The 24,830-nt window shown below is 54.8% G+C and overlaps 1 protein-coding gene across 2 annotated transcripts in view; it reads right to left on the bottom strand.

The window, feature by feature from the left end:
• Nucleotides 1-5,472: 5,472 nt before the first annotated feature.
• DCPS (decapping enzyme, scavenger) overlaps nucleotides 5,473-24,830 on the bottom strand; it is a 36,793-nt gene continuing 17,435 nt past the window's right edge. For both annotated transcript variants that reach the window (XM_060104316.1, XM_060104318.1), the window contains exons 3-6: nucleotides 18,259-18,404; nucleotides 12,332-12,445; nucleotides 7,763-7,873; nucleotides 5,473-5,877 (exon numbers count right to left, since the gene is read on the bottom strand). In XM_060104316.1, coding sequence (XP_059960299.1) covers nucleotides 5,611-5,877; nucleotides 7,763-7,873; nucleotides 12,332-12,445; nucleotides 18,259-18,404 — 638 coding nt within the window. In that variant the 3' untranslated portion in view covers nucleotides 5,473-5,610. The remainder of the gene's footprint in view (nucleotides 5,878-7,762; nucleotides 7,874-12,331; nucleotides 12,446-18,258; nucleotides 18,405-24,830) is intronic.

Raw genomic sequence — 24,830 nt, 5'->3', positions numbered from 1 at the left:
GAGATCAGCTCGGTGCTTTGTGACCACCTAGAGGGGTGGGATAGGGAGGGAGGGAGGGAGGGAGATACAAGAGGGAAGAGGTATGGGGACATATGTATATGTGTAACTGATTCACTGTTATAAAGCAGAAACTAACACACCATTGTAACGCAATTATACTCCAGTAAAGATGTTTAAAAAAAATAAGTTAGGACAGGATGTGACCAAGTGTAAGGTGTGCGTAACTGACAAAGAGGGTTCACGGAAATGCCAGCTCAAGGCTCACTTCAGCTGAAACTGGAGGGTTTATCTGCTAAGAACATAAAACAGAGGAAGCTCTACCCTGCGTAAGCAAAGTGGAGAAGGCAGGGTGAAGATAGAGGGCTTCAAGTGCTTCCACAGGTGACTCTCCATCCTAAATCCCACCTTCCGTGGGCAGAGGTTTTTCCTACATTTCCCCAGTGTCTAAATTATGCTTGAATAGTGCCTTTGGCTTTGTCAATCAAGCATTCATCCAACAAATCTTTATTGTGTATCAGCTCCAGGTGTGGCACAGTGACTAAAGTCTCTACCTGGGTCAAGGTTAGAGGAAGAGGGAATAGCCTCCCTGGTGCGTGGGTGGGAAAACTGGCCCAGAGAGAGTAAGCAATCACCCAAAGCGACTAGGTGAGTCTGGCAGAGCTGACCTGAGAATCAGCCCAGCTTCTAAACTTTGCAAACTCTTTAATAAACTAGATCTAAACACAGTTGGCAGTTCTTGTTATGAGCCATGTAAACTTCACTCTGTGGGAAAACAGAACTGAAGGGCCAACTTTTGCTCCCGGAGACCTGATTTCCAACTCTGCCTCGGTCACTAAATAGCTTTAATTTTCTTGCTAGAAGAAAATGGGAATAACTGTGCTTATTCAAAGGGATGTAAGTTCAAATGGATACACATTTGCTCTGGCAGTATAAGGTGCTGTATAAGTACGCGCTTTTATTATGCACACGGAACCAGTAAGCTGTATTCAGATCTCCTCCCTTCCCCCTCCCCCAGCTTATCCCAGACCTGGTTACTGGGTACCCAGAAGCTGAGATCCTGACTCCTCTCCTTAGGCCACAATGTGCTTAGAATCTTTTTCTTTTCTTTTTGCGGTACGTGGGCCTTTCACTGTCCTGGCCTCTCCCATTGCCAAGCACAGGCTCCAGACGCGCAGGCTCAGCGGCCATGGCTCACAAGCCCAGCCGCTCCGCGGGACGTGGGATCTTCCCGGACCGGGGCACGAACCCGCGTCCCCTGCATCGACAGGCGGACTCTCAACCACTGTGCCACCAGGGAAGCCCTGTGCTTAGCATCTTTTCCCTCGTTTCTTAATGGCACAGCCAGATGCTTAGCTGGCTGCCTAGAACCCATATCATCTGTGGGGCAGGAGGAAAGCGATTCTGGTACTTTTCACCTGGAGCCCCTCCCAGTTCCATTGCCCTGCTTTCCCATCTACAAGGCACTGGGATTTGCTTAGCAAGAGGCAGTGTGGTGGGACAAGCGGGGCTTCGGCTCCTAAAACTGTTCCTCTCGGAGACCAGCTGTGCCAAGGGCGCGTCAAGACACCCTGAGGGTCAGTGGTCTGGGTCCTGGTCCCCTTCCAAGCCATGCTGCCTCCATTCCCACCTCCTCAGCCCCCCCTTTACCTCTCTGGTTCTGTCACTGCTGTGGAAGAGGTGGCGGACACCACTCTGCTGGGGCGACCAGGGGGCCTCTCTCTCTCTAGGGAGTAGAGGGAGGAGACAGAGAAGCAAAGGGCGTGGGAGGGGCAGGTGCATCTGGAGTTGGGAGGCCCTGGACTTGTGGCTCCTCCCGGGCAGGCAGGGGTGTGGGTAGGAGGCGTGGAGCCCTTGACACGTGTCTCGCAGGCTTTTGGCTCCTGTCCTTCACATGTGCCACGTTAACATCCTGCCGACCAGGAGGAGGGAACAGCAAGATGCCGTTTGAGGAAGAAATAAACCCAATCCAGCATCTCAGACGCTTTTAAAAATAGCAACTCCGGGATGGTGTTTCAGCTCCTATTTTTATCAGATTTATATGGCTGGACGCTGGAGCTGAGCTGTTCCCAGGGTTCTCAATAGCAGCGGACATCACTATTGTAGCCTTAGAAACCTGCCGTAAGGCGAAGGCTAAAATGCATTCCAGGAACCTGTCGGCTGGACGGGATCCTTGAGAAGTCATTGCACACAGCCCTTGTCTCTTTTGGGGCCACGATCAATTAACCACAGAGAGTTTATGGCTTGCTTTTTGCCTTCAAGTCTCTTGGTTACCATGACTTCAGTGCATAATCGAGGATTCACTGCCTTCTAATCCGGAAGTCCTTTTTAATATCTAACCCCAATATATTGGCTGTGTCCTTTAGGCCCTTCTCGCGGTAGGAAAATGGCAGCTAACATTTATAGGTCTTACCATGTCCACAAAATCCTCTTATTTAATCCTCACAAAGCCCCTCGGGGTAGGCACTGCTATCACTCCTAGCTTACAGACAGTTATGTAACTTGCCTGAGATCATATCTGGTTATGGTGCAGGTTCTATGCCAGAATCACCAGACCATGCTGGCTCTCAAAAGGAGGTGGTACAGAACATTAAGAAATTTCCCCTTAGCCTTGACTTTAATTTCTTCCTCATGATCCTGAAGGAAAAACTGGTCAGGGTACTATTGGACGTGTGTGCCCCATGCTAGAAGCCAAGTTCTAGGTCCCGGCCATGCTGAGCCACTGTCTCCCTGACTGCTGGCCTTGGCTTGTGCTCGCCACTTGGCTCTCAAGCTTTAGCCCAGAAGTCTGGCTTCTCTCAGCATAAGCTGCCACAGCCCCCACTGGGTCTTCTCAAAGTACTCATGTCCATGGAGTTACTTCGTAATTATGTCTATGTGTCTCACTAAATTGTAAACTCCACGAGAGCTCTAGCTCCATATTCTTGTCTAAAAACAAAAAGTAGGGTAGATATTCAAAACCTTGTTGATTGAACTGAAACACTGTAGTCCCTGCTTATTTTTTAACAGTGGTTAAAACTTGGTAACTTCAAGTTTATAGAGACCTCGGAATCCAATGTAATTTCAGTAAGAATATGGAGCAAACACAGGGCTGCCAACATTTATTTTGCTAAGTGAGGATTTTTTTTTTTTTTTTTTGCGGTATGCAGGCCACTCACTGCTGCAGCCTCTCCCATTGCGGAGCACAGGCTCCGGACGCGCAGGCTCAGCGGCCATGGCTCACGGGCCCAGCCGCTCCGCGGCATGTGGGATCCTCCCAGACCGGGGCACGAACCCGTGTCCCCTGCATCTCAACCACTGCGCCACCAGGGAAGCCCTAAGTGAGGATTTTTAAAAAGCAACTACTGTTAATTACCACCATTTTCTTACCAAAGAAAGGACATTTTAGGGTTCAATATATGGGTCTGGAATAAAGATTTAGTCCTTTCTGAGAAGGCAGAGTTAGCAGACCCATGTCAGCCTATTCAGAAATAAAATAGATATATTAAACTATTTTGGAATAGAAGCATTACAAGAGAAACATTTTCAAATATTACTTTGTACGTAATTGTTTCTTGATTTGTTTCTCCATTTGGGGATCTGTATCCAACAGAATCAGGCAATGTGGAGCTAACTGTCCAACTCCTCCTGAAACGTTATTTTTCTCAGTGTCCTGAAGGAATGCTGACAAATACAGAACACTCGGCAATTCTGTTCTGAGGAAACTTCTGGGCAAACAGAGAGGAGCCGAGGAACAGCAGTCCTGTCTCCAGTTGCTCCCCTCCCTCCCCAACCACACCGGGAAGAAAGTCGGCCAAGAACTGGGGCCTGGTGGCCGGTGGGGAGCCCTCCAGGACTTATCTGGGAAGGTGACATCTACCTCCAGGAGAGCAGGGACACAGGTGTGCACACCGAGGGCACGTGGCTGAACACACAAGGATGTCCACGCTGCCAGAGAGGCTGGCACTGTTCGTCTTGCTCAGGACGCTCTCTCCGGGGCGGCGGGATGCTGGGTTCTGCTAAGGGAAGGAAGGAGGAAAGCCAAGGCAGAGGAGGGGGTAGTTCTCATTCTGCATCCCTCGGGCTGAGGACCGTCTGTCCGCCCACTAGCCGGAGGCTGGGAGCTTCTTTTTAGTCATCTCTGCATCCCCAGCACTTAGGACACTGTCTGGCTCGAGTCCATCAGCGAGTCAAAGCCTTGGACTCCACCACAACCATGTCACTTTGCCCTGTTGGTTTACGATCACCCAGCACATCACTCTGTAGTGGGTCCTCATCCCCGTTCCCCTTGACAAAGAAACAGGCTCAGGACGCCTCGGGTGGACACCGGGAAGAGACCATTTACTACTATCTAGGGCAGTGCTTGGCCTGTAGTATGTGTTTAATAAACATGCGAGGAACAAATGAATGGCGCTCGGCTCTGACTCCAGTCTCCTGGCCCTCAGTCCAGGGGACACAGAATAAAAGCCACGCCCTCGTCTGCCTCAGCTTTCCTCCTCCTTTCACTTTGCAGGACACACATCCTGTCTCCCCTGAGAGTGTGTCCTGAGGAAACAAGACCCAGTAACCCATAGCCCCATGCTAAGGAGCAAACGCCAGCCCCTCTCCAGCAGCGTGATACATCTGTCCGCTGGGCTGGAAAGAGAGCCTCATATGTTTAACTGCATGCTGTCAACGTCTGCACCCGTGTCCCTGTTCTGCTGGAGCAGTGGTAGATGTCACCTTCCCAGATAAGCCCTTGATGGCTTCCTACAGGACATAGCCTTGGACACTTTGAAGTCCCTTCCTGGCCTCGCGATTCTATGGACAGGGAATTATGATGCTGGTCATACCTTGCACCCAAGGCCCTCAGGGCTTTCAGACTCTGCTGCAACCATGTCAATTTGCCCTGTTGAGACACTGTATTTCATCTTCTGGCTGCTCCCTGCGAGTTGTTTTATCTTCCTGCCCAGATAACAAACTCAAGGCCAGGGACTCACTGACCAAGTAGCCGAGGCAAAGGTAGGCTTCTTGGGCTTGCATCATCTGATTCTTAAGGCCCTCCCACTTCCAGGAGCGGCCATGCTCCATCCTTGTCAACAAGAGTTTATCAACAGGATTGGCTCACACATGGGAAGTGTGACCTCAATGCTGGGGAGAGAAAGAGGAAGTACTGTCAAAAAGACTCTATAGATTACTTCCAGAAAGCTTTTGTACTTGTTTTTTGGGGGAACTCCCAGACAGGTGGACCTAGAGAACCATTAGGAAGATACAGTAAGTGGGAAGAAGGCAGAGGCCCCCGTGGTGGCAGAACAGGAAGGAGTGAAAGCAGGGAGGCTCAGTTGGATTCCGGATGTGAAGTCGGCCAGGCCAGGTGCACGGGGGCCTACAGAAAGCCCCAAGCCCTCCGGGCCAGCTGGGGCTGCCCCCCAGACACTCACCCTCTTCTTAAGACCTTCCCCCTAGCTTCTGCCCACTCCGCTTCCCCAGCAGGCCACATCGTGGGTCCACACCGAATGAGACCGATAGTTTATTCTCATGCTGGGAAGAAGCCAGTACAAAATATATTTAAAAAAAAAAAATTCACTTGGTGCTAAAAAATCCGGCTGCCCTCCCCCCCCACCCCCACCATACACATCAGTGCTCTTTTCCAACTCAGCTTCTCTGGGCCTCCTGCAAGAGCGTGAGGAGGGGGTCATCAGCTCTGAGGGCAAAGGTGAGGGTGCGGCGGCCGTAGTGCTCGGGGTCCTGCTCCAGGTTCTCGATCACCTCCGCCAACAGGTGGGCCCGCTCCACGCCTGCCCCAGGGGCCTCGAAGCCCAGGGCAGTGAAGTGCACGTGCAGGTGGTAGTAGGAGGGCAGGTAGTGCAGGTACACGCGGAGGCGGTCTCCCGCCACCTGGTAGCGCCGCAGGATGGCTTCCTGGCAAGAGAGGGGAGGGGCGGGGAGGGTTACCGTGCTGCCCACACCCCCTCCTGCCCACGGCCCCGACCAGCCTCTCCGCCCACTGTTGGCTTCGGATCCCTGTCTTCCATTCCTGGGAGTCAGCAAGTGCAGGCAACAGCGGCAAAGCGGAGGCTCTTTCTCCCGAGGGTGGGGGCGGTGGCCTCGATCAGGCTTCCCCGCTCCAACCCGGTAAAACACCTGCTTCCTCACAGTTGCCACTGGACCTCGAGGAAGTCTCGGTGCTAAGGACAGGCGCAGGTTTCCAAGACTGTGGGGACTATCCTGCCCTGGATGATTTACCAGACTTATATCATCAAGTAGATGGGAAGAGGCCTCGTTCTCCCTTTCAGCACAGAACAGAGTGGAGCTGGGCTGCGGCAGAGCTAAGGGCTTGGTGGCAGAGAAAGGACAGGGGAGGGGACGCGAGCAGGGCTGCCCTGGACAGACCAGGGAGTCATAACAGGATCGTCCAATTCTTGCAGGACCCCTGGTGGAAGAGGAACGTATCACCTTCGGCCCTGGCTCCCTCTGCCTGCCCCAACCTTGCTCAGGGGTAGAGCTTTTTCTACCACACCCCCTTCAGGAGCCTCTAAGGCTCGGAATTAAGGGGAGACTTAGTTTCCACTGTAGGCAAATCCCCGAGGCAGCGGGGGTGAAGAGAAAGAGACAGGCCCTCAGTGTGTTCAGAATACACCCTGCAGTTGTATTCTATTCTGCATTTGGCGCTCCCCCAGGGATCTCGGCAGCAGGGTGACACCAGGACCGGGGCACCCAAAGGGCTTCCTGGAGGGCTGGCCTGCCTGGGAGGTGCTGCCAGAACCGCTGGGGCGGGCCCAAGTGCTGGCCCAGCATCTCCCAGGGGCTCTGCCTCCAGAGGCTGTTTCAGCAGAGAAACGAGTCACTGGGAAAAGAGAAGGGCAGCCGGGGGATGGTGACGCGGGCAGGCGGGCCAGAAGGCAGCCGGCACAGGGCAGGGGGTGCCGCAGGCGAAGGAAGAGCAGCCCCAAGCACAGCCCCTCCTCAGGCCTGCGGCGGAGCCTCAGGGCGGCTCTTGTTGAGCCTGACCTGGGGGGGAGCCCCTGACCTGGTGGGGAGCCTCTCCCCCGCTGGGCACCCTGGGGACAGCAGGCCTGGCGTGGAGGCCGCATCTTCTAATGTCTCAGGCTGAGACCAAGCCCACAGAATAATGGAATCAGAAGGACGAAGGACCCCCTCCAGACACCGAGGCCCAGAGAGGTGAAGTGACCTGCCTGAGGTCATCCAGTGGGCTAAGGTCAAAGTGTCAGAACCAGGACCAGGACCCAAGACTTGAGACTCTCTTCCCCCATCTCCTCTTGCCCCCAGGGCTCCTTTTAGCAACGCTGTAATTTCATTCGATTCAGCAAATCTCCCAGAGAGAAAGTAGCCCAGGATGCCAGGTGCTAGAGGATTCAGTCTCTTCCCTCAGGGTAGATGAGGGGTACAGACACACATCAGGTCGTGCACCATCTACCCGGGAAACACGTCTGGCATGATGTGGCTGTCATGAGCGGGGCAGGTAACCCTGGGATGGGAGGGCATCCCAGACGTGACCTGCAGGACAAAGGCAGGGAGCAAAAGCGGGAACCCGAGCTGAGGAAGCCCGTGTGGAGTGAGGCAAGGGGGCTAAGAGTAGAGCTAGACGGCAGGGCAGGACCAGGAACAGGGGCCTCGTGAGGCGTCCTAAAAGCCTTCATGGGCCCCTGCGCAGGCATTCAGAGAGGAGCCCTTTTCACGAGACGGACTTCTGGGAGGGGTGAGGAAAGGGGCCCAGGCAGGTACGCAATGGAACTGGAGTGTAACTCCCCTGGGCTCCGGCATGGATTCGGCCCCGGCAGCTCACCTGCCCCTCCTGGAGGATGTTCCTGAGCAGTGGCAGGTGCTCTGGGGTGAGGTCCCGAAGCGACTTGATGTCCCGGCGATGGCAGATGGCAATCAGGTACAGGTCATCGAGCTGTGCGGACACAGGCAGGGGTAAACCGGGCTCAGCAGGGGACAGGTCCGGGGAGGCTGCCAATCCCGAAATTCCGCCCAGAAACCAGGAAGCACCCACACCCCAAGGCCTGCAGTGTCAGCCACAGCCAATCCCGGGGACCCCGTGGCAGGATCAATCCCCAGGCAACGTGGGCGTCCTCGTGGCCAGGGTGAGTGGGACAGTCTAAGGGACAGAGCTTCTGTTTATTCTTCCTGCTAAAAAATACCATATGAGAGTATTTACATACTCACAGCTGATGGGGAATGAGCGGCGGGGAAGGAGGTTCAAGAAAATGCCAAGAACAACTCTTATGGTCTAATCGCATGTACAGAGAAGTAAGTGCTGTAAGACATAAGGTGGTAAGAGTGCAGGAGGAAGAAGGAAAGACCAGCTAGGGTGATCCAGAGAGGCTTCCTAGAAGAGAAGGCAGGGGACCCAGGTCTTGAAGAGGTAGGGTTTGGAGAAAGGGCGTTGAGGTGGAGGAAAGCAAAGGCTCAGAGGCAAGAAAGTCTAGGGCATCTAAGCGGGAGAGTAAACAGCTCCATGTGCCTGGAATCAGAGGCAGGTCGGGGAGTGAAGAGGCATGTGAAGGGGGGCAGGGAGCCTCAGGCCAGCGGGGCAGTGGGCTCCAGCACTGCTTCACCCTCTTTGCCCTTCCCCTATCTCACAGGGCTCACAGACGGCCCTTCCTGCCCCCGTCCTGAACACTGCCTGGCTGAAGACCTGGAGTTCCCAACAGTACTGAGACCCAAGGCCAACAAGGTCTTGAGCCAGAGAAGAGCAAACGGACTCTTCCTCTTGCCCAGAAAAACCCTCCCACCCGTCTCTGCTTACCCAAACCCTGGCCTTGGCCAGTTTCACATCCTCGTGCGAGGCAAGCCCCAGACACCAGGGCTCCAAGGGCCAAGGCATGGAGAGAATCCAACAGCCCTCAGCCCTGCAATCTGAGCTGCTAGATTCCTCAATGAGATAATTTGGGGACCATGAGTCACCCAACCAAATCCCCAAGGGCCCCAACTTAAAAACTTAGAATGAGATTTTCCACACGCTGCTGGATGTCCAACTGTGCCTTTTCATGCCAACAGTCTCTCCATGCCATACACATTCTTCTCCTCCAGGGCCCTAAGAATCCAGGCTTTCTGCCCCAGACCTGCTACAGATGAGCCCAGTGGGAACCTAGCAGATGGCTAAGCTGTGCCCACCAAGGCCTCAGTTTTGCCTACAAGTCCCTTCTGGACTCTTCCTTCTCATGGCCTGTGTCCAGGACTCTCACACTAGCTAGGGGCCCAAGGAGAAGTAGGAAGTAAAACTGCTTGAACTTGGAGTGTGTGTGCATGTCTGTGGGTGTCTTCAGCTGTTCCACGTGTCACTGTCACAGGACTTCCAAATAATAGTAGCATTTATTTTAGATGGTATCTGCTGATGAATCCCAAACATGACGTTAAATCACACCTCTCTGCTCCACTGACATGGTATGAAGCATGAAGCCTGTGCTGGGTATCAGCTCACGGGATGGGCGAGGGAAGGAAAACAAACCCATTCTTTGGGATCAGACGTGACCCTGGATTTCCTGCAGGCAGCCAAAGGGCCCCGGCCCAGAGAAATGATCTGAAAAAAGCTAGATGAGGGGATGGCAAGGGTCTCAGACTGGCACCCAAGACGGTGGCTCATCAGTCACTCTGGGGAGACAGACACCATCAATCTTTTTCATAAGGCAGGACAGCAAAATCAAAGTAACAGCTTCCTCGCAAGGGGCAAGACGGAGAATGGCTGGAGCTTTGGAGAGCCGTCTCTCCACCTCAGGAGAGACGCAAAGGAGGAGCCTCCTGAGTGCTTTAGACCCAAGGATCTAAATTCCGTGAATTGAAAGTGTGTCTCTATAAACACATACACGTATGCTGATGTGTACAAGATGTAAAGACTAACTCTGGAAGGAGAGACAAACACAGTCTCTTCTGGGAAGGGAAATGGAGGAATGTGAGGTGAGGGAACTGACTTTCACTGCCCATCTCTGTACTATTTGCATTGTTACCATGTACGTGTATTAACTAGACCGATCCCCACCCCCGGCAACCCCAAATAAGCAAGTAAAAAAGACTATACAGGTTCTCTCTTAAGAGAACTGAGGGAGGGATTCTATAACCTCCAGGGAGCCAGAATCTGTAGCAGACATTAGGCACTTGATAAATATTTGTGAAGCGGATGGACGGATGAATGGATGGATGGACGTCTTTAACCCTAGGCCATCAGCTGGGGGAAAAAAGACATTTCTCCTGGGAGAAGTGGCAGCCAGAGACTCCAGGGTGGCTAGAAGTCCCCTCAAAGCGCATGCCAGACAGCCCTCTCCTCAATCCTCCCCTGGTGGGCGAGGACGAAGGACAGAGGTCCAGGCCTGGCCTGTCTCCCTGCTGGACACACTGCCTAACTCTAGGGAGCTGCAGACCTCAGCACTCTGTCACAAGTCAAGGATTTGGGACGCTGACGTGGCACCCCAAAGAGACAAGTGCTAAAAGCTAAGCAAAGGTTACGGTCAATCACATGTGTCCCACCATCAAGGAAAGTCTGATATGTAAGCTGGCCCCTTCACAGCCCAAGGGCGAGTCGCCCCAGCCAGGTGGCTGGGAGCCCAGTGCCGCTCCTGAAGCCTTTTCTCTCTTAAAGGGGACAGAGAGAGGGCAGTTCCACCGGCAGGATGCCTGCCAGCACCAGGTCGGGAGGACGATGAATTTCCGTTAGGTGCCGCAGGCGCCGGTGTGTTAGGGCTTCTTGGATGGAGATGCTTTGGCGGCCTCCGCATGGCCCTCAGACGCCCCCCCAGCCCCCCGCAGACCACAAGGTCTTCAACGTCTGCAGGGACCCCGTGAGTCACAAGTCCCTCCTACCACACACCCACCTGCCGCCACCCAGTCTGCGATCCACAACCTGCCGGTACGGGGCTGCCCAAGGGACAGGCGGGTTTGCAGAGCTGCACGGAGGCATGGCCCGGAGCCCCACCGGTGCCCCCGTTCCACGACGGCCGCCTCCCTCCCGGCCTGAGTGGGGATGAGCTGTTGGGGCTGGGGGAAGGGAAGCAGCTGCACTCCGGCACCCAGAGGGGAGGGTGGGTGCCCGGGACCCTCCCTGCCTCTAGCAGACCATCGCTGAGACCTCTGGAAGCTCCCTTCAGGTTCCCCCCACCCGCGAGCCACGTTCAGGAACTCCCGCGAGCCTCCCCAGGAGGCAGCTGGCGCTCGCCGGCCTATGCGCCTCGCCATCCAAATCCTGTCCCCTCACCCCGATCACTGGCTCTCAGCCCCGCTCTTTCGGCAACTGGAGTGGTGTGGCCAGTCAAAAAACCACTGAAGCAAACCAAGCCAACTGCAGGGGAGCTCAGGTGAGGACGCAGAGGCCAGGAGGGCTGGCGGCAGCCGAGAGAGCGAGACGCGAGGCGTCTGTGCCGGATGGGCGGCCCGACTCCAGAACAACGTCCCTGGGTGATGTCGCGCCGGTGCCCGGGTGATCTCGCGACGGTGCGAGGAACACGGAAACCAGGAGGGCCCGCCCGAGAGCAGAATGGCAAATCTGAGCCTGGGTCACTCACAGATTTCAGCTAGGGGAGGGGGCGTTCATGTATCCCTACTGCCTACCCCGAGAGCCCGGGTCTGGCTTCCTAGGCCTTATCCTGGCCCAAGTCCAGTCTGTGTGGGAACAGCGCTTCCTGCACCCGGCGCTCTGCTGCTTTGTGTTACTATCAGGATATGAAAGTCCACCCAGAGAGGCAACAGTGAGGGAAACTGGTGATGGGCCTCTCAGTGTGAGGTGAGGAAGGAGGAGACAAGGGGCACAGAGGCTGCAGAGGACAGGAGGGGCGGCGTGAGTGAAGACGGCTCCAAGGAAAGCTACTCCCAAGAAGGTCAGGGCTGGGGGCCGCTCGGGGGCCAGGCAGCAGAGCTGAGAGGCCTGGAGGAGGGGGCTGGCCCTGGGCCACCGGAGGCCTCCTCTGTGGCTCGGGTAGTGCAGGGGACTCCTCGGGTCGGTCACCCTACTTTCTGCCGGCCAGTGTTGCAGACTGTGGGCCTGCCTGGATCTGCTGGTATCCAGGGCACGGGGAGAGGGTGAACAGTCCACCTCAGGGCTCCAGGTGCTCCTGGAAGTGAGGGTGCAGCTCCCCAGCTTGGCTGGTAAAGGAACAGCCCGCGAGGTCATGGATGCAAACACTGCCCCATCCTCACCCCCAGGGTGGGAGGTGAGCCAGAAAGGGGCTTTAACTGGACCGTTAAAGTGTAAACATTTGTTTTAGGTGCTCCCACTGCAGAGAACTCAGGCCTCCCCTGTTGGTTAATTATAATCTGCTTAGAGAGAGAGAGCAACATGAGGAGGAAGGGCAGGATTAGGGAGGCCCAGCAGCCCGGAGCAGGGCGCTCAGAGCCCAGAGAGGCCCAGCACGAAATCCTTTACCTGCTGTTGGTTCCACTTGAGGTCGGGAATGAGGACAAAGCCATCAGAGGGATCTGGATTCTCGAAAACAATCCGGTCAGCTTCAGCCTTCCTGTCGAGAATATTGTACACCCACTGGAAGGAAGGGGAGAGAGGGGGTTCACAGACCAGTCATTTTCCCCGAGAGACACCCCACAGTGGACCAGGTAGGCTCTCAGGCCTCCCCAGGAAGGACAGCCAAGTCTGAAAGGGCCACTAAGCTCAGGGGACCGACAGTCTGTCCTGTTCCGAGGAGCTACTCTTGGGGGTCCGGAAGGGACTTCCCCTCTCCCACTACAGCCATCCCCACAGCGGTCACGGCAACTCAGACAGGGCCAGCTCTTCAGGCGCTTCCTGGCCGGCACTGTGCACGTGCTCTGCTCTGGCCTCACAGGCCTGGTCTGCAGCCGCCCCTTCCACTGCCCACAGGACTTGGGAAAAGCGTCCCATGGGCGGGCCCTGTCCCACTTTATTCAGGACCACGGGCAGAGAGTCAGGCTGGGAGTTCCTTCTGCAGAGGAAGTCCGCTACCCACCAGGGTGGGGAAAGGCTCAGGTTCTAGAAGTTAGTGTGCTGGGTTTCTCAGTCTGCTGGGATTCTTGTGAGGCCTGGGGTTAGCACCTCTGCCCCACCTGGGGACCCAGCTGACATGCACCCTTCATGACAAAGTAGAACAAACGCCACGTGGACAGGCGATTACACAGACCTTTCCTGTTAACCCCAGGCTGCCAGCTCTCTCACGCCCTTTGATTAGCTGCTGTCAACCGTCTTCAAAGGACCCTTCCTTGGATGCTGTGTGAATCCCAAGGGCATCACTTTACCATTAAGGTCCCGGGGGCCTCTCTGAAGAAGCCAGCCTGCAGGGAGGTTAAGATATGAAGGCCCCTGTTCTCACGGGGACCCAACCCCCAGGCCCGGCTCCTCTCCACTTCCCCAGAGGTCTGAGAGCCCTTTGCCAACACGACTTCCTTCCAGGCCAGTGAACTCTGTGCCTGAAATCCGAGAGCGAACCCTGCTGGAGAGCCACAGAGGGGGCAGGAGCTGGGCTCACATGGCTGCCCCTTCCGCCCCGCAGTCACCAAGGGCCTCAAGCTGCCCGAGGGGTGGATGGGAGGCCAGGGTGCCGACACGGCCAGGCCAGCGGAGGGCTCCTCTGCCCACCACCAGGAACGCGGGCGCAGCAGTGTCCGTGAGGGCCAGGGCTACATACATCCTCCCCCATGCCCCACCGAGTCCACATCCTCTGCTGTCGGCCAGCAGGGCCAAGGCCAAGTGCAACTGTCTGAGATGCAGAGGGAGGAGGCAGAGAAAACCTGCCTGGGACGATCTGGGCCTCCCAGACCCGCTGGTAAGACCCACAGCCCGGTCACAATATGGTCAAGAAGAGCCTGGCAGTGCCACTTCTTGGGTGGAGTCTGGGGGCCGCCCAGCAGTGGCTTCCTCATGCAGCACTGGGGCCAGAGCGATGCACAGCCCAGCAGGTGGAGAACGTCCCAGGGAGGGACATTCCAGTCAGAATGTCCTCTCTGACTGGAACTCTCTATAAGAATGTGCTACTAGAGAAAAAAAGCCAGCCGGATCCTGACCTGAAACCTCCCAAACGTAAATGGGAGGGAGGGGATGGCGGCCCTGCGTGGAGAGCCCTGGTGTGGCCCAGCCTCCCTGGGGCCCTGCTTTGGCCCACAGAGAAGCAGCTCTGCCCCCGCCTGGAAAGCAACATGTCGTCTGGGAGAGAATGAACGGGCTCTGGAGCCCAGCAAGACCGGGTTCATCTCTCACTTCCACCACTAACTAGCTGCACGCTGGCAAAGTGATTTCATCTGGGACTTCCCTGGTGGTTAAGAATCCGCCTGCCAATGCAGGGGACACGGGTTCAAGCCCTGGTCCGGGAAGATCCCACATGCCTCGGAGCATCGAAGCCTGTGCGCCACAACGACTGAGCCTGCACTCTAGAGCCCGCGAGCCACAACTACTGAGCCCGCGTACCTAGAGGCCGTGCTCCGCAACAAGAGAAGCCACCACAGTAAGAAGCCCACGCACCACAACGAAGGCCCCCGCTCCCCGCAGCTAGAGAAAAGCCCGCATACAGCAACGAAGACCCAACACAGCCAAAAATAAATACATAAAGAACTAGCATCTTTAAAAAAAAAAAAAAGTGATTTCATCTCTCTAAGCCTTGGTTTCCTCCTTCCTCAAGAGGCGCTAATAACACCCCCGAGTGAGGGTTGTGGTGCGAACAGTAAGTGAGAAAATGCGCGTGAAAGTGCCCAGCACAGAGCCCTGCCCAGGGAGGCGACTGAGAGCAGGGAAGGTGCTGGGAAGGCTCCAAGGGGAGGTCAGGCTGGGCTTGCCCGAGGCTACAAGACCGACTGTGGAAAGGCAAAAAAGAAAGCGGATGAGAGCAAAGGAGGTGCGCTGAGGGGACCACGTGCGGGGCTGGAAGGGCACGTGAGGGCTGGGAAGGTGTGTTGTGATGAGCGTATCTCACAGGACCACCCTGTGCGGCAAGCCCGTGAGGTGGGCACTGTCGGGGTCCCCATATTGCAGGGAAGGAAGAGGCAGGTGCAAGGAAGTTCACCCAAGTTCACACGTTCCGACCCAGAGTCCGACCCCAGAGCCCAGGCTGCAGGCCACACGGGTAAGCCCTCTGGGAGAGCCGGGAGGAGCCTGAATACACAGGATGTCTCAGCCCAGATGAGAGAGGGAGGAAAGCCAGGGAACAAAGTGCACATGAATCATAGGGGTGACGTAACGGAGAGGGACACGCTGGGAAAGCAAGCCTGGGAGCCTCGGCCCCGCAGACGATATGGGGGTGCTGGCGGCTTCTGGACGCACCTGGCACGACGTCTTCCCTGTAGGTGACACTGGCAACTGACCCAGGAGCCCCCCTCCCCGAGCCCCCTCTTCACTATCCTCCTGCTCTTTTTTGCTGGCCCCTCTCCTCCAGCCGCCCCTCCCCTGCCTGTGTCTCAGCCCCACACTCTCCGGTCCTCCCTGGAACGGCTACCTGTGTGGGCAACAGCAGCCACCACTCTGGCGCCTTTTCTGTGCTGGAAATGGCAGCAGGCACATGATATGTGGCACGGCTCTCAACTTCCACTGGGACCCCAGGAGGGAGGTGCCGTCGGTCATATTTTCCAGACAAGGAAACTGGGACTCAGAAATGAAGGATGAGATCGCGAGGCTCTGGGGCGGTAAGACGAGTCCAAACCCTGGGCCGACGCAGAAGCCCTGATTATATGACTCACAAATCAGTCTCCAAGGCTCCAGACCCACCGCATTTTTTTTTACTGGGAAATTACAAGCACCTCAAATTTGAGCAGCCAAATAGAGTAGTTGGCTTAGAGCACAGACGCTGGGGCCAGACCGCCTGGCTTTGAGGCCCGTCTCCAAAGGCCTGTTGTGAAGATACGATGCCTGTAAGATGCTTAGGACAGTCGCTGTTCTGTCACCTCGTGAGTTCCAAGAAGTGCCAAACTAACGCACCGTCCTCCACGGAGCCCGTGCTGGCTAACAATCTGACTCTGTACCATTCATGGCCCGAGATACCCCTGGACTCACCCCAGGCCCTTCCCTCACTGCTCCAAATCACCCATGTCTACGCCTTAATCGCAAGGGAAGCTCCCCGCTGCCTCTGCCTCGGTTCAGTCTTCCTCTTTCTCCTACTCTCACCACTTCCAAATGATTCTGTAAATCTGATCACGTTACCCACATGCTTAAAACCTTTAACAGGACGCTCACTGCTACGGCAATCGTCCACAAAGCTGACGATCATTAGAACAAACAGATGTTTGTAAATGCGGACTTCCCAGCTCTACTCGCAGCTCCATTCTGACTCAGTAGATACGGAGGAGGGCCCTGTGCTCTGTAGTTTAAAAAATCCAACCAGGCCATCCTGACCATCAGCAAGGTGTGGGAACTCCTGGTCTCCTGGACAAAGTGTACAAGCCTCTTTCTGGCCCCCGCCTGCCTCCTCCTGCCTGTTCCCGAAATGCATCCAATGGGTCCAGCCCTCTGTGCCCCTGTACTTGCTCTGCCCTCTGCCTGGGGTACCCTGTCTGCCTCTTCCAGCTGGCAAACTTCTCTTTGTCCTTTAAGACCCAACTGGAGGATCCTCTCCCCTGTGAAGCCCCCCACTGTCTGGGCTGATCACTCCCCCTCTGTGTCAACACTGTACCTCGTGTATAGACCACCGAAGTGCTCATCCCATTATACTGCAGTTACCAGGTTGCATGCCTATCTTCCTTACAAGACTGTGGGGACATTATCAGTGTTTATCTTGGTGACCCTCCAGAGCCTAGCACAGGGCCTGGTACATAGGGGATGCTCAATAAATATAATGACTATTGCCAATTAAGCTGAGTGCCTGTAAACTTGCTAGAAACAGCCGAGAAAGAATACATGGGAAATTCCCTGGCAGTCCAGTGGTTAGGACTCGGCGCTTTCACTGCTGTGTGCCTGGGTTCGACCCCTGATTGGGGTACTAAGATCTCACAAGCCATGCGGTGCGGCCATAAAAAAAAAAAAAAGAATACATGAATGCGCATGTCAAGCAGAAGCTGGTAGAGCAGAGGGGTTATTATTTCCCAAGAGGATCTGCATGATGGTCCATAAGAAGGTATATATACGACTCATACCAGCTGTATTAAGGCTTCCTCTCTTGAATCCCGTATGTGTGCAACCAGTGCAGCAGAACACACATTCCAGGACATCCCCCCGCAATCTCAGACACCGTCTAGGAAGATGGAGACATATTTCCCTTCTACTTAGAAGACAGAGCAAGTGCTGGGACTTCTTTAAAAAAAGGAAGAAATCAAGCCACTGTGAGCTAGAGGAGCCTTGTGCAAATACTGTGCAGGGGACCATGGCTAACAGCCGGGTTGGGTCTTCCCCAGGGGACGCCCTGCAAGCCCTGTCAACCTCCTGTCCTTCCTCCTCCCAGGCAAAATCCACCTCCCGAGACCCCACACACAGGACATCCTCCCCCTTCCGGGACAAATGGCTGTGAGCTTCCCATACTAGGACGTCCCACACCACCGTAGCCTGAATCTTGGGTGGAGTACGTAGAGATACTCTACAAGAGAACGCCTCATCCATCACATTAGCTCTGAGCATGCACGTGGGACCAATTCCAGGCAGAGGCTCTGGCTGGCTCTGGGCACAGACCCAAGAAGTCGGATGTCTTAGCGAAATGGCCTCGCACCTGGCTCAGTTGCTGAAGACACTTCGAAGATGCTCCCAACCCACGGACATCGCCCTGGGAGAAGAGGCCCCGCACCAACCCCCGAGCCCGCCCCCTGCAATGGGTGCAGGGGAGCGAGGGAAGGGGGTTTCTACCCTGTGACTCAACTCCTGGAGGCTGGTTTGCTGTGGGTGAAACCAGGGATAAGAGTCTGGATGAGGAGGCCTAACCAGCACCCGTCTTTACCGTTCACAGACCCCCGGCCAGGGCAAGCCATTCTGAGACCGTATCAAGGCTACTGTAGAGTACTTAGAAATTCTTTCCACGAACTGGACTGCTCTGAGACCCCCAAGTGCCTCGGCGGCGTGCCCAAGAGCGCTGTCAATTCCCTTATCGATGAAGGTGACTATCCTCTATGAAACAGCAACAGCCTCAGCCCAGCACTGTCTATGCCATCTATCCTGCTTATTCTTCTCCACAGCACTCACAATCTCACGTTTTGTGTGGTTACTTATATATTCACGTGCTGCCTGACACCTGAACAAGGAGGTAAGCTCCATGAAGGCAGGGGCGCCGCTGTACTCTCTGCTGTGTCCCATGGCCTGTGCTGTGGGAGAGCGCTGGCCCCTGGTACCACCTCGACAGATGCTTGAGAAGATACACTGGCCGTGGGGACAGCACTCCGAATCTGACCCGTGGGGCTGGCCCAAGCTGTGGCGGCCAGTACCTGGATGCTGAGGCTCTGGGACTCCAGGTGCGGTAAGGTGATGTTCTTGTAATCGTCGCCCGTCTCCCGGACCAGGCGGAGGTCCCGGTGCAGGTACTTTTGCAGGTGTTTCTCTGTGGCAGGGTAAACCACGGTTGTCTTCACGTCTGCAATGACACAACACAGCCCGGGCCACAATCAGCCACTCTCTCCACACAGTCCTGCCACACTCTGACCCTGATAGGCACCACGGAAAGGATAGGCCCAGTCCCTCTTTGATTCCCCAGTGAAGGGAGCCAAAGACTAAGAAGTTATGTTCACCCACGACCCACTCCCACGAGGTGCCTTGTGCCATTAAATTCATGACCTGAACCACACTTGGAATCTGGAAAACGTACGGTTTTCACTGATGGGTCACTAGGTCCCTGATCACCCGTAACCCTAGCCCTTCCCTCTTATTTTCTAGGCACAGGAATGAAACGTTTCTGTGGTTAAGACTCCGCGCCTCCACTGCAGGGGGCACGGGTTCGATACCTGGTCGGGGAACTAAGATCCCACATGCTGTGCAGAGTAGCCAAAAAAAAAAAAAAAAAAAAAAAAAGCCAAGCAGCCTCCTTAACGCAGAGCAGTGAGTGCAGCACAACAGTGGCTGAAGGCACAGACTCTGGGGCTGGACCATCAGGGTCCAAGTCCTGCCTCTGCCTGCTCCTCACTTGGGACCCCTGCCCCAGTCCAGGTGTTTACCCTCCCTGTGCCCCTGCTTCCCCATGTGTCCGCTGAGGGTAATAATAGCTCACATGTCATAGGGTTGGGAGGAGTAGCAAGTTAATACCTGTGGAGCTCTTAGAACAACAATGTCTAACACGTAATAAATACTGGCTGTCTTCAATCCAGGGTTACTCAGTCTTGACTTTGGCACCATCAACATTTCCACCTAGATAATTCTTTGCTGTGGGGCCGTCCTGTGCATTGCAGGCTGTTCAGCAGCACTGCAGGCTTCTACCGGGCTGCTAGTTAAACCCTCTCTCCAGTTGTGACAACCGTAAGTGCCTCCAGACATTGCCAAGTGCCCCGGGGGATAAAACTGCCCCCCGTTGAGAACCACTGTCTTCACCACAAGGAAACCTGGTAGTGTTCCTAGAGAGACTCTAGGCTAGGGTCCTAGTAAAACACCACCCGGTTTGGGTTAAGTCCTTTTTCCTATTTCTCTTAACATCTGCTACAACAGCTTCAACATAGATCTTAAAAGCAGGAAAGGAAAATGGTGTCTCAAAATCAGTTGGGGGCCTCCCTGGTGGCGCAGTGGTTAAGAGTCCGCCTGCCGATGCAGGGGATACGGGTTCGTGCCCCGGTCTGGGAGGATCCCATATGCCGCGGAGCGGCTGGGCCCGTGAGCCATGGCCGCTGGGCCTGCGCATACGGAGCCTGTGCTCCGCAATGGGAGAGGCCACAACAGTGAGAGGCCCGCATACCGCAAAAAGAAAAAAAAAAAAAAAAAAAAATCAGTTGGGATGTTTCTCAAAGGACCCAAGTCCTCCCTGACTCTAGATTCAGACGTGCTCTCCCAGAGGGGTCCCTGAGAGGAGCAGCCCAGCATGGGCATTGGACACTCCAGGAAATGCTCAGAGTCGCCTACATACCCAGCTCAGAACTACCAACCTAGGTCTGAGGACATAGGCGATGTTCATGCTCATTTCACAGGTGGGTGAAAAGAGTTCACAGGGATTCCAGGCTCATTCGACAGCACGCTGTGGGATGGGGCAGAGACAGGACTGGAACCATGGTCTTCCCGCCCTGAAGCCTGCTCTTTCCACCTCTGCCTGAAGGCCCATATCGTCTTCCAGCAGCTGAGTGTGGGCGTCCGAAGGCACAATGCCAAGAGCGTGACGCCCGGTAGAACCAAAGGCCCCTGGCCCGTCAGCTCTAGCAAGCAGAGCAGCGCAGCATGGAGACACAGGCTGACATATGACTCTCCCCTTCCTGGCTGTGCCACCTTGGGTGTTACTGAACCTTTGAGTCTCAGCTTCCTCATCTATTTATGGGGCTCGTAAAATCAAACCGACAGAGAGTTGTCGTTACCGTTAAACAAGGCATGTCAACTGGACCCACGTAAGCGCTAAATAAATGTCACCCCGCTTCCTAGGAATCTCTGGATCTGACCTGGAACGGGAGGCACAAAAGTCTCCTCGCAATCCTCTGGGCACTTCTCATTCCCACCACCCTCTAACAGCCCAGGGTCACAGGCCAGAGGTCAAAGGTCAAGCACACCAAGCTCTCAGGAGACAGGAGACTGCCTGAAATAGATGGAATGTCAGCACCTTGGCCCTTGCAGTGCAGCCTGCTGGGGAAGGACGCAATTCTGGCACCAATCAGCCTGGGTTCAAATCCTGGGTGTGTAACCTTGGGCACGTGAGAAGCCAGTGAGCAGCAGACGGGAAGCCTCTAGAAGCTGCCCTCCACCTGCACTCCCATGGAAAAGTGCTCCTCCAATGCTGGCTCTTACTCTCCTTGTGTCGCCTGGGCGGGGCAGGCGGAGAAAGGCGCTCCCTCCGGGTGGGGAGACGGGCCGGGACAACCTAGAGAAGAGCCCGGCCCCACTGGCAACACACACGCAGCCCTGGGCTCCCGGCCTGGGGCCCCCTGGCCGCTCCAGACCAGAAAGCCACGGGGCCGATGGGAATGCCCGCCTGCCAAGGCTGGCCAGAGACCGCCCCCGCTGCAGAGCCCTGGGAACCTGCCCCTCCTGCCCTCCCCCCAGCAGCAGGGAAAAATAAAAAGGCACTTTCCGGGGCTTCCCTGGTGGCGCAGTGGTTGAGAGTCCGCCTGCAGATGCAGGGGACACGGATTCATGCCCCGGTCTGGGAGGATCCCACATGCCGCGGAGCGGCTGGGCCCGTGAGCCATGGTCGCTGAGCCTGCGCGTCCGGAGCCTGTGCTCCACAACGGGAGAAGCCACAACGGTGAGAGGTCCGCGTACCGCAAAAAAAAAAAAAAAAAAAAAAAAAAAAAAAGGCACTTTCCATCTGCTCACTTTCTGCCGTCCTGCTTCCTTTCCTGAGACCCGCCTGCCTGGAGGAGGCACACCTTGCCGCACTCTGAGCCCTGCCAGAGCCAGTCACTCCTCGCCCGGCCTTGGTCAGACCCTCGCTGCTGGCATCAGGGTGGGGACTGCCCCTCCAGTCTCACCCAGGCCCTGCTCCAAGCCCACTGACCACCACTCTCCCCCGGCCGTCTCTGCCCCCGCCACAGCGACCCCCTTACACGCCCCACCGACTCCCACCTCTAGGCCTCACACCTGCTGCCCCGTCTCATTCACTCAGGCCTCCGTCCCGAGGCCAGCTCCCAGGCGGCCCCGACTCGAGAGGCACCCCTTACCTCCCCACGCCCTGCCTCCTTCACCCCTCACTGCCTGACGACGGAGGGCATATTTATTGTCTGACTCCCCCATCAGCCGGACTTCCCTGGAGGACAGGGATTTTTGTCTACCTTAAAATTTTGTTTTCTCATTTTATCCCCAGCACCTGGAAGAGCGCCTGGTATACAGCAGGTACTCAACAAATACTGAACAAATGAAAAAATGAATCTGGCCTTTCTAGACTTTAAACCCAGGAAGAGCATTTCTTGCCCCAAATGGAATAAAACCTCTCCGGAAGAAAAAAAAAAAAAAAAAAGAGTCAATATATTTCCCAATGCTGAGTTTCTCACTGGCAGCCAAAAGCAAACTCTGGTGTTTATCCAAATGACCTGCAACTGAGCTTCACGAGGAATCTGGGCAAGAGTCAATGCCCGATAAATGCTCAAACCATCGGGTGAAAATACGTTGGGGAACAGGACATCCACTCAGGGCCTCAAAAACATCTCCTCAGAGATTACTTATTAATTACAGAGGCGGACACAAAGTGACTGGAGTGAACATCACACCTCATGGGATGAATTGACGCCCTGGGCCTCCTGGGCTGTGCCGTGGTACGCCCGACAAAACGCATAACCTGCATCCAATCGCGAGGCGACATCCTCCTCCCAAACCCAGGGACGCTCTACGGAACAAGTGGCTTCACAGCTCTTCCCAAGCGTCAAAGTTAGGGCTGAGGGACTGCTCCCGATTACAGGATGCTAGGGACTGGACTGGATCCTGGATGGGGGCAGGACGGGGGTGTGCGGGAGTTTCCTGCTTGAAAGATGGTACTGAAACACTGGCAAGATTTAATAATGGTCTCCACATCACATAATGGCTTTGTATAAATGTGGAAGTTCCCAAAATTGATCATTTTACTCTGGTTCCTAGGAGAGACACACCGACGAGCTCAGCACTGAGGGGCTACCACATCTGCAACTTACTTTTCAATAACAGAGCGAAGAGTAACAAAATATTATTATACCTGTATGTGGAGAGAGAAAAAGGAAACGTGGCCAAATGTTAACAAGAGGTGAAGGGCTTTTTAAGGGAGTTCTTTATACTATTCTTACAGCCCTTCTGTAAGGTTGAAAATTTTTTTCGAAACATGAAGTTAAATAAAAAGGTGTCGGTACTCTCTAGATCCTGGGCGCTAACTGCCAGCGGAGGTACCAGGCACTGTCCTAAGCCCTGCATGCATACGAACCCACTCACTCCCCACACACAGTGTGAGACAGGCACGACTGTGGTCCCCACGTCTCACACACGAGGAAGCTGAGGCTCAGCGCTGGGCTTCAGCCTCCGCACCACGTGCCGGCCGCGCAGGTCAGCAGACGTGGCTTCACCCTCCGCCTGGCGCCCTCTCTGCCAACCCCAGTTTAGCAAGTTGACTTAAGGGGCCACCTGCCCAGGATGAGAAGTACTTGGAACCTCCCAGCCCAGAAGCTTCTCCCAGTTGCTAGAGAAGCAACAAGGAACTTCCTGACCCTGCCCTCCTCCTGGCATTCTTAAAAAAATCAACTCCAAAGCCAACAGCTCAAAAAGGTTCACAACCTATTGAGAGCATCCCTGACACTCCTATCCGTCATGCTTTTTCCTATCCGTCATGCTTTTCAAACTTTGTTTTTATTTTTAGTTTAAGGTGTGTTTGCACATAGGTTAAAAGTCAAATGAGGCTTGTTTTTATATGTTTTCTGCTCCTTTCTGAGCACCATTTTCAACTCTTCCGGCCATTTCCTTGCTTTCGTACTTCCACAGTTTCAAATTACAAACATTTTTGTAACTTGTTCCACCTTGATTTTTCAGTTTTATTATTATTTATTAACCTCCCATTATGGAAGATAAGGATTTAGCTTTTTTTTTTTTTTTTTTTTTTTTTCCTGCGGTACGTGGGCCTCTCACTGCTGTGGCCTCTCCCGTTGTGGAGCACAGGCTCCGGACACGCAGGCTCAGCGGCCATGGCTCACGGGCCCAGCCGCTCCGCGGCATGTGGGATCTTCCCGGATCGGGGCACGAACCCGTGTCCCCTGCATCGGCAGGCGGACTCTCAACCACTGCGCCACCAGGGAAGCCCAGGAGTTAGCTTTTTTACCAACTCTATACCAAACGAGCGCGAGTACGCATGTGCACACACGCTCTTTCTACCCCATCCTCACAACACAACCAGATCACAATTTTGGATAAATCAGTACTCAACATCAATACCATTAGGATGATGTAAATGCTGTCTTCTGCTGAATAGTACACTATGACTATTTTTCCTTTTCAGCACAATTTTTGGTATATAGAGTTAGTATTTACTTTTTTGTTTTCTTTTCTATAAACTTGTCACTAATTCATCCCCACATCCACTCCCCTTTTTATAAAAATCTCCTCTTGATGTTACAACTCATCAGGCACAAGAGCAACAGTGTGTTCACGGAGCCTGCAGGTGCCCCATGCAGAGCTGTGGCCTGGGAGCTCCAAGCACTGCCCTCGCCCCATCTCTTGTGCTGGGTACCTTGTTTCCCGGATCCATTATCTTCCTCTTTCACATGTATGTCCTCATTTTACTGAAGCAGTGCTTCTCAAGCTTTAGTGTGCATCAGAACGACCTGACTCAGGACGCCTGGGGTGCGGTCCAAGAATCTGCATTTCTACAAGTCCCCAGATGCAGCTGCTGCCGCCGGACCAAGGACCATACATCAAGAACCACGGCACTGGGCTTCCTTGGTGGTGTAGTGGTTAAGAATCTGCCTGCCAACGCAGGGGACACGGGTTCGAGCCCTGGTCCGGGAAGATCCCACAGGCCACGGAGCAACTAAGCCCGTGCGCCACAACGACTGAGCCTGCGATCTAGAGCCCGCAAGCCACAACTACTGAGCCCACGCACCTCAGCTACTGAAGCCCGCAGGCTCTAGAGCTGATGCTCCGCAACAAGAGAAGCCCGCGCACCGCAACGAAGAGTAGCCCCCTCTCGCCGCAACTAGAGAAAGCCTGCACGCAGCAACAAAGACCCAAGACAGCCAAAAATAATAAAGAAATTAAATAAATAAATAAATAAAGAACCACGGCACTAAAGTACAAACTCAAGATGCGTCCAGAGATATGGCACAAGGGAGATACACTTAGAGACTTGGAACATCTGAAAATGTCTTTATTCTATTGTCGCACTTAATTAAGCACTTGGCTAAAGAATTCTCGGATGGATAGCAATGAC

This window comes from Mesoplodon densirostris, chromosome 7, assembly GCF_025265405.1.
Source record: "Mesoplodon densirostris isolate mMesDen1 chromosome 7, mMesDen1 primary haplotype, whole genome shotgun sequence".
In the NCBI taxonomy this organism is placed as follows: Eukaryota; Metazoa; Chordata; class Mammalia; order Artiodactyla; family Ziphiidae; genus Mesoplodon; species Mesoplodon densirostris.
This window is presented reverse-complemented; position numbering and strand designations above follow the sequence as displayed.